The 11,761-nt window shown below is 40.1% G+C and overlaps 1 protein-coding gene across 2 annotated transcripts; it reads right to left on the reverse strand.

The window, feature by feature from the left end:
• Positions 1 to 1,080: 1,080 nt before the first annotated feature.
• Positions 1,081 to 11,405, reverse strand: LOC114457955 (single-minded homolog 1-like). Of its 2 annotated transcripts, XM_028440135.1 has the most exons (12): positions 11,162 to 11,405; positions 9,958 to 10,418; positions 8,668 to 8,750; positions 8,503 to 8,592; positions 8,322 to 8,430; positions 7,922 to 8,007; positions 7,010 to 7,209; positions 6,798 to 6,904; positions 6,481 to 6,628; positions 3,548 to 3,704; positions 3,067 to 3,454; positions 1,081 to 2,734 (listed from the first exon to the last, which is right to left on the reverse strand). In XM_028440135.1, the coding sequence occupies exons 2-12, from the start codon at positions 10,130 to 10,132 to the stop codon at positions 1,986 to 1,988; spliced, it is 2,292 nt and encodes a 763-aa protein (XP_028295936.1). In that variant the 5' UTR covers positions 10,133 to 10,418; positions 11,162 to 11,405; the 3' UTR covers positions 1,081 to 1,985. The 2 variants fall into 2 exon arrangements, with proteins under 2 accessions (XP_028295936.1, XP_028295937.1); XM_028440136.1 differs by lacking the exons at positions 8,668 to 8,750; positions 9,958 to 10,418; positions 11,162 to 11,405 and having other exon boundaries at positions 8,322 to 8,426; positions 8,503 to 8,527.
• Between the last annotated feature and the right edge of the window lie 356 nt (positions 11,406 to 11,761).

Below are 11,761 nucleotides of genomic sequence, written 5' to 3' on the forward strand. Positions count from 1 at the left end.
GCTAAATAAAACAAACCCACTATTTCGGACATCTACAAATAATAAAGTTTGGCACACACATGTTATTAATACTAACTTTGAGTTGTTTAATCTACGCATATGCAAGCTCCTCCCCTCCGCCCCGCCCCTCTCAAAGCTAAAGCTAGCCTGCAGGCCAACACGAGGTAAGTTGTTGCTAGTGGTTTTGAAATATGGCATTAGAAAGGCAGCAAAAACGCTTTGCAAGTCAAATTCTCTCATATTAAACACTTTGGGTTTGATGATGAAGACCTAGAGCAAAGACACATCACGTGCAAGAAGTGTTTTGTTTTGTGCAAAAGTGAACGTATTGATTTTAGTGTGTGAAGTATTTTATTTATGTTTAAAGAATATAATTCATGTTTTTTTTTTTTGTACAAAAAATAAATAACTTTTTGGTCGACAAATAATCGTTTGAATAATCATAATTTCAGTCGTGATTATAATTTTTTCTATCGTCGAGCAGCCCTAGATGTAAGCCGTTTTCAGCTATAGTTTTCACATATAGTCGGGTCAGTGTGTGTCTAGCTCCTCGCTCCAGTTTCACAGTGACGCGTGAATAACTTAGTCTGCATTTAAATGTACGGCAGAGAAATTGCCTGCGAGCAGAGGTCAGAGTGGCTAAATGTGGGAGTCCAACAGCAGAAACGTGGGGCTGCAAGTGCTCACTACTCAGTGAGAAGTGTCCTGTTAGAACGCTTTGTTCAGGGCCTTTTGGTTTGTATCTATTTTCCTCTTCTTTTCTATGTTATTCTCACAATGTCATCTTTTTATACATTTTTAAAAGTGGATTTTAAAATTAATTAAAAAATGTTACATTGGATTAGATGCTTTTTCTGAATGCAATAAAACTTATTTTAGTATCATTTTTAATTGGAATGTACAATTAATTTTATATTAGATTATTAATATTTCTACTAAATGTGCATCTCATTTCTCCAAGGGAGCTGTGTGTGTGTGTGTACTTTATCACAAAAATCAACACGGACAATAGTTGTTTGTTTCCAACTGTATTTAGATTTAGAATAACTTTTGAACAAACTAATAAATAATTTTGTCACGTCTTGCTCAAAAAGTCCTCAAACTGTGATATTTACAGCATAAATTAACCAGAATTGTGAACTGAAGACATTAAACTTTTCATTGGGCTCAGACCTGCTGTAATATTTTAGCCGTGACATCAACAGCTTAAAACCTTTATTTGGAATCCACAAATACTTTTAACAGCATACACTACATATGCTAACGGTGGTAAAAGGAAGTCATCTTTGCAATCTCAACAAGAGTGTCACACCTTGTTTTATCTGATCATCATTTAAATGAACTAAAGTCATATTATCTGTATTATCACTTCATTTAATTAGCCTGTTGTCTTGTCCATTGTAATGACCCAAACACCCAAAGAAGTTTAATGACACCAGTAAAACTTCCTACCCCAACAGAAAAAAGACACACGTACAGAAAACAGCCCACTGACAAATAAATAGAAGGGAACATTGACATCTTACAACAGTGAAATTCTGGCCTGTCCATTATGCGCCATTGAGTTTCAGCTGAAAGGGAAATGGAACAAGATAAGTTCTTACTGCCTTTGGAAATCTTGTCCAGAACAGATTAACTTACACGGTCAACGAGGGATGAAAGGTCTGGGACAGAAATGCTGGATTGATGTTTAGCCAGCCCTTGTGAGGAGGGAGGAGAGTCCACCGCATTAAGAAAACACCCTCGTCCTGTGTCAGCTAGCACGTCAGACGTAACTTCCTGCACTCTAGTCTGCGGTTTCCTCTGGTGACAACGGAAGGAAATGATATGAGGGCCTGACGAACTCGTTGTGCTCAATGAATCGCCTCTGTTTCGTCACCATCCAACAACTGGGTCCCAGTGTCAGTTCACATTTTGTCAAGAACCCAGTCTACGTTGCTCATTCATTCCATCCTCATAGCAGGACTGATCTGCATGAGATATCGTCAGCTCCCATTGGTTATGATAACGGAGGTTGTCTTGTGTGCTTGAATCTGCTCAGCCTGCATTCTAACATGAGGTGCAACGTCATACTGCACTCCTCCACAGGTCAGGCCAGAGTAGCTCCGCAAGTTCTCGGGGTCATACAGGTGCTCCAGGGAGTACCCGGTCAAAGCGTAGGCTGCCTGCCTGTCCAGTGGCTGCCTCTCCTGAGCAGCATAGAGCAGCGGACTTCCCTGGGGGTGTGCGGGGTGAGGGGACAGATCTGTGTGCATATAGTCTTTGGTGAGAGGCACGCCCGCAGACCTTGGGAGTCCATCCGAGCTGGGGCTGCTGAGACGGGACAAAGAAGCAGGGCTGGTTGTGTTTTCGTCATTGTCGTGGGGGACGCCCACTTTGATGCTGTCCCTGTGGTGAAGGCGTTCAGTAGGGAGGTCGATGCTCGGAGCTCCAGGGCCACGACACACCACGCTGGGCATAGTAAGTTGAGAGTGAGTAGTCAGAGACGAAGTGAAGCAGGGACTGAGGTTTTTGGCGAGGCCTGGGACATCCAGCGGTGGTGCTTTGTGATGCTGCAAGCGGCTCTCTTCCTCTTTGATCATTTGCTGTGTGGCGCGTATCAGGCTTTCCATCTTGCTGGGCTCGCGAGGGCTCACTTTGAACTGGTCTCCGTGGTAACACTCACCTGAATCACTAGTAGATCCACCTCCATTTGGTGAACTCCCTACACTGTCTTCATCCCAGTGACCCCGACCTGTAGGGACAGATGAAGTGTTACATTTCATGCCAAACCAACCAATAACCACTGGACAGTTTTTCTACATTTATCGAGCAGAAACTGTGCCTGACATCTTGGCATTAAGAGGAAGGGGGAGTTTCACTATTTGATGATGTGAGATGTGGAATAACTTGGCTTTAAATTGCAGGCAATTTTTGAACAGATGGTAGCAATCGACCCTTTGGCAAGAGACGCTGTAAACAACTTGCTATATCCCTTAATAACATTTGGATAACAGCTACCAGGAAAATCAAGTTCAGAACTATTCTCAGAGACAGATGGTTCCATGCTCAACCCTAACACCTCACCGTGAATGGCGCCATGGTAGGATGTGATTTCATAACCCTCACTGTTCTCCACTGAGAATTTTGGCAGTGATAGCACCGACCGTGTGGTGTCCCACCACATCTCCCTCCCCGACTGCGGGGTCCCCAGGAAGTAGCGGCCACTTTGGCATCGAACGCGGTCGCAGGTGGTGCTGTGAGGATGTGCCTGAGCATGGGCGAGGTCATCTTCTGATAAGCCGAGGCCGTAGCACAGAGAGCCTGAATCTGGGTAAAGTCTGTAAGCACAGGATGCCTCTGCAGCCTCGCTGGGGTCTAACAGCTGGGGAGAGGTGGAGTCTGTCAGCGGGCTCCCTCCCCATTGGCTCTCTTGGTCTGACTCTGAGCGATCTTGATTGAACGCTGAGAATTGCTACAAAGAAACAAGTCGTGAATATATTGGATTTTCTATCAAACATGCAACAAGTCAACATTCTATGACTTGTCTTTAAAAGGAAACTCTTACCTGTGGGTATGGGGATACCCTGGCTTTGGCCTTGGACTGAGTCAGGCGTGACTTGGTGCTTTTTCTGTCTTCACTGTGGTTATCAGCATAAGGAAAGGCTGGCTTTGTGGGGCTCATTTGGTCTAAGGACAACTGCATTCCTTTGTACTCCGTGTCTCTTTTCACAAACACAAAAAAGCGTGTCAAAGTGTTGCCACAAAGCTCGATTTAAATTGAAAACAATCAACTTAGATCAGTGGTTCTCAGCTGGTCTCATCCTGGGACTGACATTTTGTCACGGTCGTTAGATCGCGTTTCACTTTTTTTTCTTTTTTTTTTTTCAACCAACCAAATTTAGTTTTTCAAAAATAGCTGTTGAAAACACACACATACAGTATAATCTTTTTTTTCTAAACAAATCTATATATTTTCCTGTGCAACAAGCATTTCACAGCGTGCCTGTCAAAAGAAAAGTTTCTTTCAAAATAAAAGACAAGTCCAACATGAGACATTATGTATTTATTTATTTTTGACCAGCTGTCTGTGACCCACCAGTTGAGAATCGCTGACTTAGTGTCCTAATGGATCTTTGTCAATAATGTCAGTGATTTTCAACACTGTGCAGACATCAGCTTTCTAAAACTGCGTCCAATTTTACTTTATGGGTCTAATATGGGATTTTTAGGGTCGATGTCGCTATTGGGGGTTTTTAAAGAGCCGGAATCCGATGTATCTGCCAATAAACTATGTCAGTCGATCGCTGATATATCGGCTGATATACGAAATAAGAATATGATATACACAGGATATATACTGTACATAAATGTACATTTTTAGAATACACACAATGGTGCACACTACTGGTAGATTTTCAGAAAACAATGTAAAAACACATTAAAATATAAAGTTGCTCAAATCTAAAAATGTTAACATTGATGAATCAAAAAAGGCAAAATGTAACTGTAAACATTGAACTAGTGCGCTTCTCCCAGTGTTGTCATTTTCTAACCATTACTGCTGATTCAAAAATGCATCTTATAATGCCAAAAGCACAGAGACACAGAAATCGCTATGGAATTCATTAAACCAGTAAGTAGAATATAAAGTGTGTTTAATGTGGTGTATACCGAGTCAGGTTCATTTGAGCTTTTTAACTATAATTTGAGGTAAAAATGTGCGGGCTCATGATTTCCCCTGCATGTCAATTCTATGATGGACTGGCAACCTGTTCAGGGTGTAACCAACTCTGTCCCCAGTATAAAGTGGGACAACCTCCAGCCCCAATTTAACTTGTATTAAGTGGAAGGCATTGAAAGTAGAAATTGTTTTACCATAAAAATAGTTATGAGTTAATAATTCTAGGTTGGATTAATGCATACATATTTCCTTTAAACTAAAAAAAATGAAATAGAAATGTGAAATTTAAAGTGTGTTGCATTACATGGGACATTTAACACATATTCGCGTTTGAGATGGTGTATAAATTGCTTGGCGGACATTGTTTGACTATCAATATATAGACGAGGTGAAGCTGATCTATTCCCTCTGCTCAAAGTGAATATTTACTGCCAAACAGCTGTTACCAGAATACAGCCACAATACAAACGTGTGGATAGGTGCTCCATCCCTCATGTGAATATCTACTGGAAAATAGTTTTACTATGTGTATGTGTGAGAGACTGAATCTATATATAAATATGCATGCAAATTGTGCCCTATCTTTGAAATGATACCCTACTGTCCTGTGGCTGACCTGCATCCAGGTGCCACGGTTGGGGGAATAAAAAGGCTCCTGTGTCGTGTTCAGCAAACATGAGCCCTTTCTTAACTTATCACATCAAAGGTATGTAATAGTAGCCTCCTATAGCATTTTAAACTTTGTGACCCATCTTTGACCCCATACAACCAGCCTCTTTAATTTGACTCAAAACCTGACCCATTCTTTATGTACAACACCTTGGGGGGAGAAAGGCCATGTTTAGATAACCGGTGCACAGTGTGAGGCTTGTTTGCTCTCAGGTATAGTTGTGGTGGCTGGTTGCTGGCGTCCTATCTGTGCCCTGACTGACTTGCGTCTGATCCAATAATGCTGGGCCTTTGTGCAAACTCAGCTGTGTTAGCCGAATTCCACCTCAGGGTCAATGTCAGAGCACCTCGTGTCTCGAACGCACCAGCGGCAACCACTTAGAATGATTTATTTATTGAATATTTTTCAGTTAAAACACTAGCATAGCGAGGTGATACGCTATCTAGTGCAAGTGAACCCTTGGATAATTCTGCGTTAGTCCTCATTATGTTCTTGGAAATTCACCGTCATTTTAATGTAGTTACTTTGTTTTCCTCTCACTGCATTGAAGAAATCAATACTTGGAGTGCAACCGAATGCGTGATCGGAGGCCAAGACTCACACAAACTCTCCATCGCATGCACGAACACACAGAAGACATTGTGTGGATCAACCAAACCTAACAAGGAAAATCCAACATGTGGTACATCTATGAAATAGCTATTGATTCCTAGTTCCCTGTGTGATCGATTTCGCTTTCCTCGGCTCGCAGATCGATGGTGACAGTAGAGGTTTTTTGATGGGGTTGAACCCTGATGTTTGTCTTTGCCGTCTCAAAGGGCCTTAGTGTGCTTTGTGCTCTCACAACACGCAACTGCCTGCGGTAACAGCATTGGGTGGATTTGCAGAGAGAGGCAACAGAGGGATAAATACGAGGATGTCTCCAGGAGACAAGGAGATGGAACGATACAAAGGGTGCTCCAAGTGAGGATCATAGAGAAATGATATTATTTACAACTCAATAGCTAAATAGGAAGCTTCTTTTTGAGGATTCGCCATGAGACGCTTCTTCAAACATATGCTGACCAACTGACAAAAAAGCAAAACCTTTTTTTTTTTCTATAGCTTCAGCAACATGTTTAGGGTAAAAATCTTTAATGACACTCACGTTAGGACATAGTTGACGCTGACAATACAATGAGGTCTTGAGGATCGGCTGTTGTGCACTATCGTAGCGTAACTCTGGACCCACACCCAGCCGCCGTGCTTGGCCAGGAAACGGTAATACTTAGTGGTAACTTGGCCTTTTACCAGCACTGAAGGAAGATGAAAGAAAAGCACAGACAGTAGAGATTAACATATTTAACGCCATGCACACGTTCAATGTGAGAGGATGTGGCTTGTTTGATCGTCAACATGCGTTGGCTGAGGAGTTACTGTTTGACAAGCAGGAGGTAAAGGAGCTTGTGGAAGCCTGGGACTCACAGAGGTGATGTGCACAGCGAAGGTGGAAGATGTCGCAGCCGTGAACGTGATGGTACAGAGTTTTCTCTATGAGGTCCTGGGGCTCGTAGCCTGTCAGCTCAGCAACCCTGGAGAGGGAGTCAGGAATATGAAAAGTGATGTCTGCTTATTTCTTTTTTTGCTTAAATCTTAAAGTAAACTGAAATTCAAGCAAACTGAGGATTTCTCTGTACCGAGAGTCTAAAAAGATGAGCTTCATGTCCAAACTGGCTCTGAACATGAACATGTTGCTGTGCAGTTTGATCTCCGTCACAGCGCTGGGTGGCAGAGAGTGGCCGACAGCCACTAACCCTACGTTCTGGTAGCAACCCTCAAAGGGAGAAATGTCCAAACTGTACTGACGAATCTTCAGGTAGCCACTGCAGTGAATCACCTGATGGAAACCATTCACACGAACAATGAAGAACCCAATGTTATCATAACGCTATGGACACTTTTACAATTTATATATTTCATTCATACTCACATTATTATATATAAAAAACAGCATAATAGTGTATATTTTGATTTTATCTGAAAGATCAATAAATGACAGCTTTTAACAAATAAGTAAAACATATCTTCTATTCAGTTCAGAGTTTCTATTCACTGACTTAAGTATTTTTGCCATTTCAATTTATTTTCTGTATCTCAGGTTTATTTTCCCAATTTAATTTCCTGCTAGTTTTACTATGTGTGCAAAATCACCATGTGGGCTGAGTTGCTCACATGGGCCAGATTAGACCCATGAGCCTCGAGTTTGACACACCTGTTGTCATTCAATAATTAAATCTTATCACTACTAATACATTATCCGGTCTGTTAAACTATATATATATATATATATTTTTTTTTTTTTTTACTTCATCCACTTGATGTTTCAGATTTCTTATCTGAAGATCATAAACATTGAATTTTCAGTTTTTATCCTGCATAAAATAAAACAGAATATACCACTTTACAACTTCAGATTTACAACAAACCCAGTCAACAATTTTAACCACTGACATTTATTAATTATGAATTAATGTGTAAAATAAAACAAAAAAAAAACAACAACAACAACAAACGTGGTTTTTCACATGCGGTGACGCGTCATTACGCACCTTGTATCCACCGCTGGTCAGACCTGCGTTTCTTTTTGCCAGCACACATTTCATCCGTAAAAAGAAAGAGCGCTCCGCTTCATACTCTGATGGAGGACACACATGTTTTTTTTTTTTTTAATATATATGTTTTTATAATAATATATTTTTTTTTACTCCGAAAATACAAAATAAACGTGAAATTTAATTCTAAAAACTTTGGGTGGGAGTGCGCTTTTACGCATTTTTTTTTTTTTTTTTTTAAACATGCGTAAAAATACGCACAGAGCAAATTAGGATACAGACAGGTTTAAATCAAGCCATCCGTGCGCACGGACACCCGCAGCGTTAAGCGCATTATACACCAGACTAATGCAACAACTGTATTCACAGGACACGATCAACGCACACGTTGCTTTACCTTGGACAAAATGTGAGTGATAGGGCTGGTGTGGCGTGAGGACCGCGGTCATCTCATCGTGGTCTGCAGGATGGACGTATTCATAAATGCTGTTCCCAGTCAACTCTACCTGTTGAAAAGAACTCTGGTAATTTTACGGCCGCGGCATTAATAAACACAATCCAAATCATGTCAAACGGACCTGAGAGAGTCCTAAATGGACCGACGCGGTTTCAGAAATGTACATGATCTTCCCATCCGGAGCAACCACGAAGATGAAGCCGTCCAACGTCTGCAGATGCAAACACACACACACCCGTCACGTCATTGTATACACATGTAAATACAATAATAGATAACAACAGACCTGCAGCAGATGGGATCCTAACTCACGTCCGATTTTATCCAAAGATCGAGTCCGGCTTGCGTGACCCCAGGCCTCTCCAAGACCTGCGATAATAGGAAAATACTGGTTGTGTTACTTATTTATAGGCCTACCAATAACAAACGGCATTACATATCATTTTTAAATAATTTCAAATTATTTTTTTCTTGCATTTTTGTAAAAATTAAAGATACTTTTAAAACATGTATAAGCACACGGGGAAAAAAGACGTTTTTTTTTTTTTTTTTTTTTTTAAATTACTTGAGGTTTAACACCAACATTTATTCATATCGCACACTAATATTGCAAAATTAATGTATTATTATTATTATTATTATTATAAGAGAAAAAAGACGAGAAAAAATAATCGTTTTTTTTTGTGTCCTCAAAATGTATTAAAAAAATAATAAAATAAAAATGCGATGCTTCCTTATTTTATTTTTTAAGTCAGACATATCTGTCTCTTTTGCTTCCAATTAACATAAGAATAACACTCAATAAAGTAGAATAAACTGCATCTTTATCGATATTTAACTAATATAAAAATATAAGCAGAAAACAAATAGTTAATAGATCCCTTCGTGCGTAAATGGTACAATAATAAAATATATCCATGTGGCCTCTAAAATACATGTTTTCCCCTCCGTTTCCTGTTGTTTTTTTATTCTTCTTACGTCGCCCAAACCCGACTTTACAGCATCCAACACGTGTGATTACGATTTGATTTCATGGCAGATCATTGGTAGAATGTGTTCCTTCCACCGGAGAGGCCGGTCGAGGTTCAGCTCACATGGCTCCGGGTGATTAGGAGCCTTTGCGGGGCCTTTTCACGTGCGTGTAATTGGTGAGTCCTGTCCTCAGTCACGCCATCAGAGAAGCCTGCAGAGACTGATCACCTCATTTGGACACACTGAAATCACGACGAGCGCAAATGCGTCTGCGAAAACGTCTCCACAGAAAGATCAACAAAGGGATGGCTGTAATTAGCCTTTAATGCGCCTTAAATACACCAGTTAAAATGTTATTGAGTAAAACATGGCTTTAGTTCATTTTGGAAATATGTCAATAAATGGATATTTGCAAACAAATAAATACAATTCTATTACACGTCGCGAAAAAATAGAAAATACTGATTATATATATCCTTCCCCCCCAGCTTTCTAAAAACCAATTTACTTGTTTTTTTTTCCCTTCTTTTTTTAAACAAATCCTGACATAAAAATGAACTCAAACTTGAGGAAATGGACACAGCAGAGTTGTCCCCACTCTCACCCTGAGGGAAAACGATCCTCATCTTCAGATAACTTGTTGTCAGCCTGATGATGGAGGCCTTATCGAGCTGTGAAGTGATGGCTGAAGGTAAAGGCAACATCTTGGCCAGCTCGTAAAACTCGCTGTTCTCCTTTTCTCGTCTAGTCCTTGCAGCTGTCTTGGATTTTTCCTTCATTTCGCCGCCTTTTCTCTAATATTATATAGATATATATATATTTTAAACGTAGATCCTCTCTTTTCTTCTTTTGAATGTAGATTTTTGTTGTTTTAAAACAGTTCCTTTTCCTCCTGGATTGGCTGAGTTTTCATTGTGGTTATTATATTTTTTTTGGATAATCAGGTAAATATCTGGATGTAAAGAGCTTGATCCAAAAAGAGTATAAAATATCCCAAGAGCTCGTCCTGCTTAGTTCAAGTTGTAGTTAAACCCGGTGTGCGCGCCATTGGCCTTCATCCATGACCTACAAAAACACACAAAAACATGGAACATTATTTCTATTTATTTATTTTTTTATTTTTTAAATAATATTCACGAGGAGATCCATTATCGTGCCACATTTAATGGATGCAGCAGCATTTGTTTCGATTTTTTTGGCAAATCAAAAATGAATTAAATAAAAAAATGTAATTAAACTGAGTAAAACTTGCAGACAGATTAAATGTGACGATTTTGATATGCAGCAAAAATAAAAATCAATAGAGGAAAAAAAAAACAAAAAACCGTTAGACAAAATGTGTAGTAAATTACAAATAATTCCTTACATGCAACAGATGCACATTTCTAGTCTCAATAACGTCATTTTAATAATCCGCATGTATAAAAATTTATGCAATAAATATATATATATATATATATATTTAATAAACTCACTACAGGCCCTCTGTATGTTTTGACCAAAGTAAAAATAAAAAATAAAAATACTCTTTAAAAAAAAAAAAAAAAAAAAAAAAAAGAGCAAATAAATGAGTAATAAATGCATGCTGCGTTATTCCATTGTAGAAATAGTGAGATGTTGTGTGTTGGATCACTATATCAGAGGAAGGCGTTTAAGCCAACATTTCTGCAGCTGCAGCAGCTGTGCCACCATCTCTGGCCTATTTGTTCTCTCGTTTCAAGAAAACACACGCGCACACGCACACACATTAATCACTTTCAACCTTTCGTTGACACATCTGTCGGAGAAATATCCGCAGTATTCCTTACCCGAGTGGACACTGCTAGTCATTTTCCCCCTGAATCGATCCCGTTGGCCTTCGGTGGAGCCTGCTGGGAATTTCACCTGTCCTGATGCGGGTTCACCAGTCGTCCCAGTTAAAATTGGTCTCGGCTCCTCCTGGATTTCCTCGTCGAAAGGCGATCGGACCGTGCGCTGCATACACCTTTCCAAATTAGAAAAGACGCGCAACGAGTGGCATTCGTGCCCAACAAGCCTCCTCTGCTGCTCCGTCTCTCCGTCCCTCTCTGGAGCACTCAGGCTCCGCCCACTGTGCCTCTGCCTCGGCGTCTGATTGGACGGAGGTGATGAAAGCTGCTCCGTGATTGGACGCTTGTCATGGGCGTTAATCTTGTATTTTCGTCATTAGCGCGGATCAATGTGAAATAAATGACACAAATCTTACACTTTTTCACCAACAATTCCACAAAATTCCTCTAAATTACACAAAGAATTAGCAACACAATATTTTTTAAGTGAATTGAACCAATATTGAAAACAAAGGAACAATGATGTAAAAATGTTGCTCCCCAACCTAAAATCTTTGGCCCACTTAAGATCAAACTGGTCCATATTTGGCCCCTGAACTA

The sequence above is a fragment of the Gouania willdenowi genome, chromosome 24 (genome assembly GCF_900634775.1).
Source record: "Gouania willdenowi chromosome 24, fGouWil2.1, whole genome shotgun sequence".
NCBI classification, from domain to species: Eukaryota; Metazoa; Chordata; class Actinopteri; order Blenniiformes; family Gobiesocidae; genus Gouania; species Gouania willdenowi.

Bases quoted from the DNA above. Each gene is read 5' to 3' on its own strand.
- LOC114457955 (XM_028440135.1), bottom strand. From the start codon at position 10,132: ATGAAGGAAAAATCCAAGACAGCTGCAAGGACTAGACGAGAAAAGGAG. The intron at 3,455-3,547 runs GTAAGAGTTTCC...GTTTCTTTGTAG, and splicing joins GGGTATCCCCATACCCACAG to CAATTCTCAGCGTTCAATCA. The intron at 2,735-3,066 runs GTGAGGTGTTAG...CTGTCCCTACAG, and splicing joins CTACCATGGCGCCATTCACG to GTCGGGGTCACTGGGATGAA.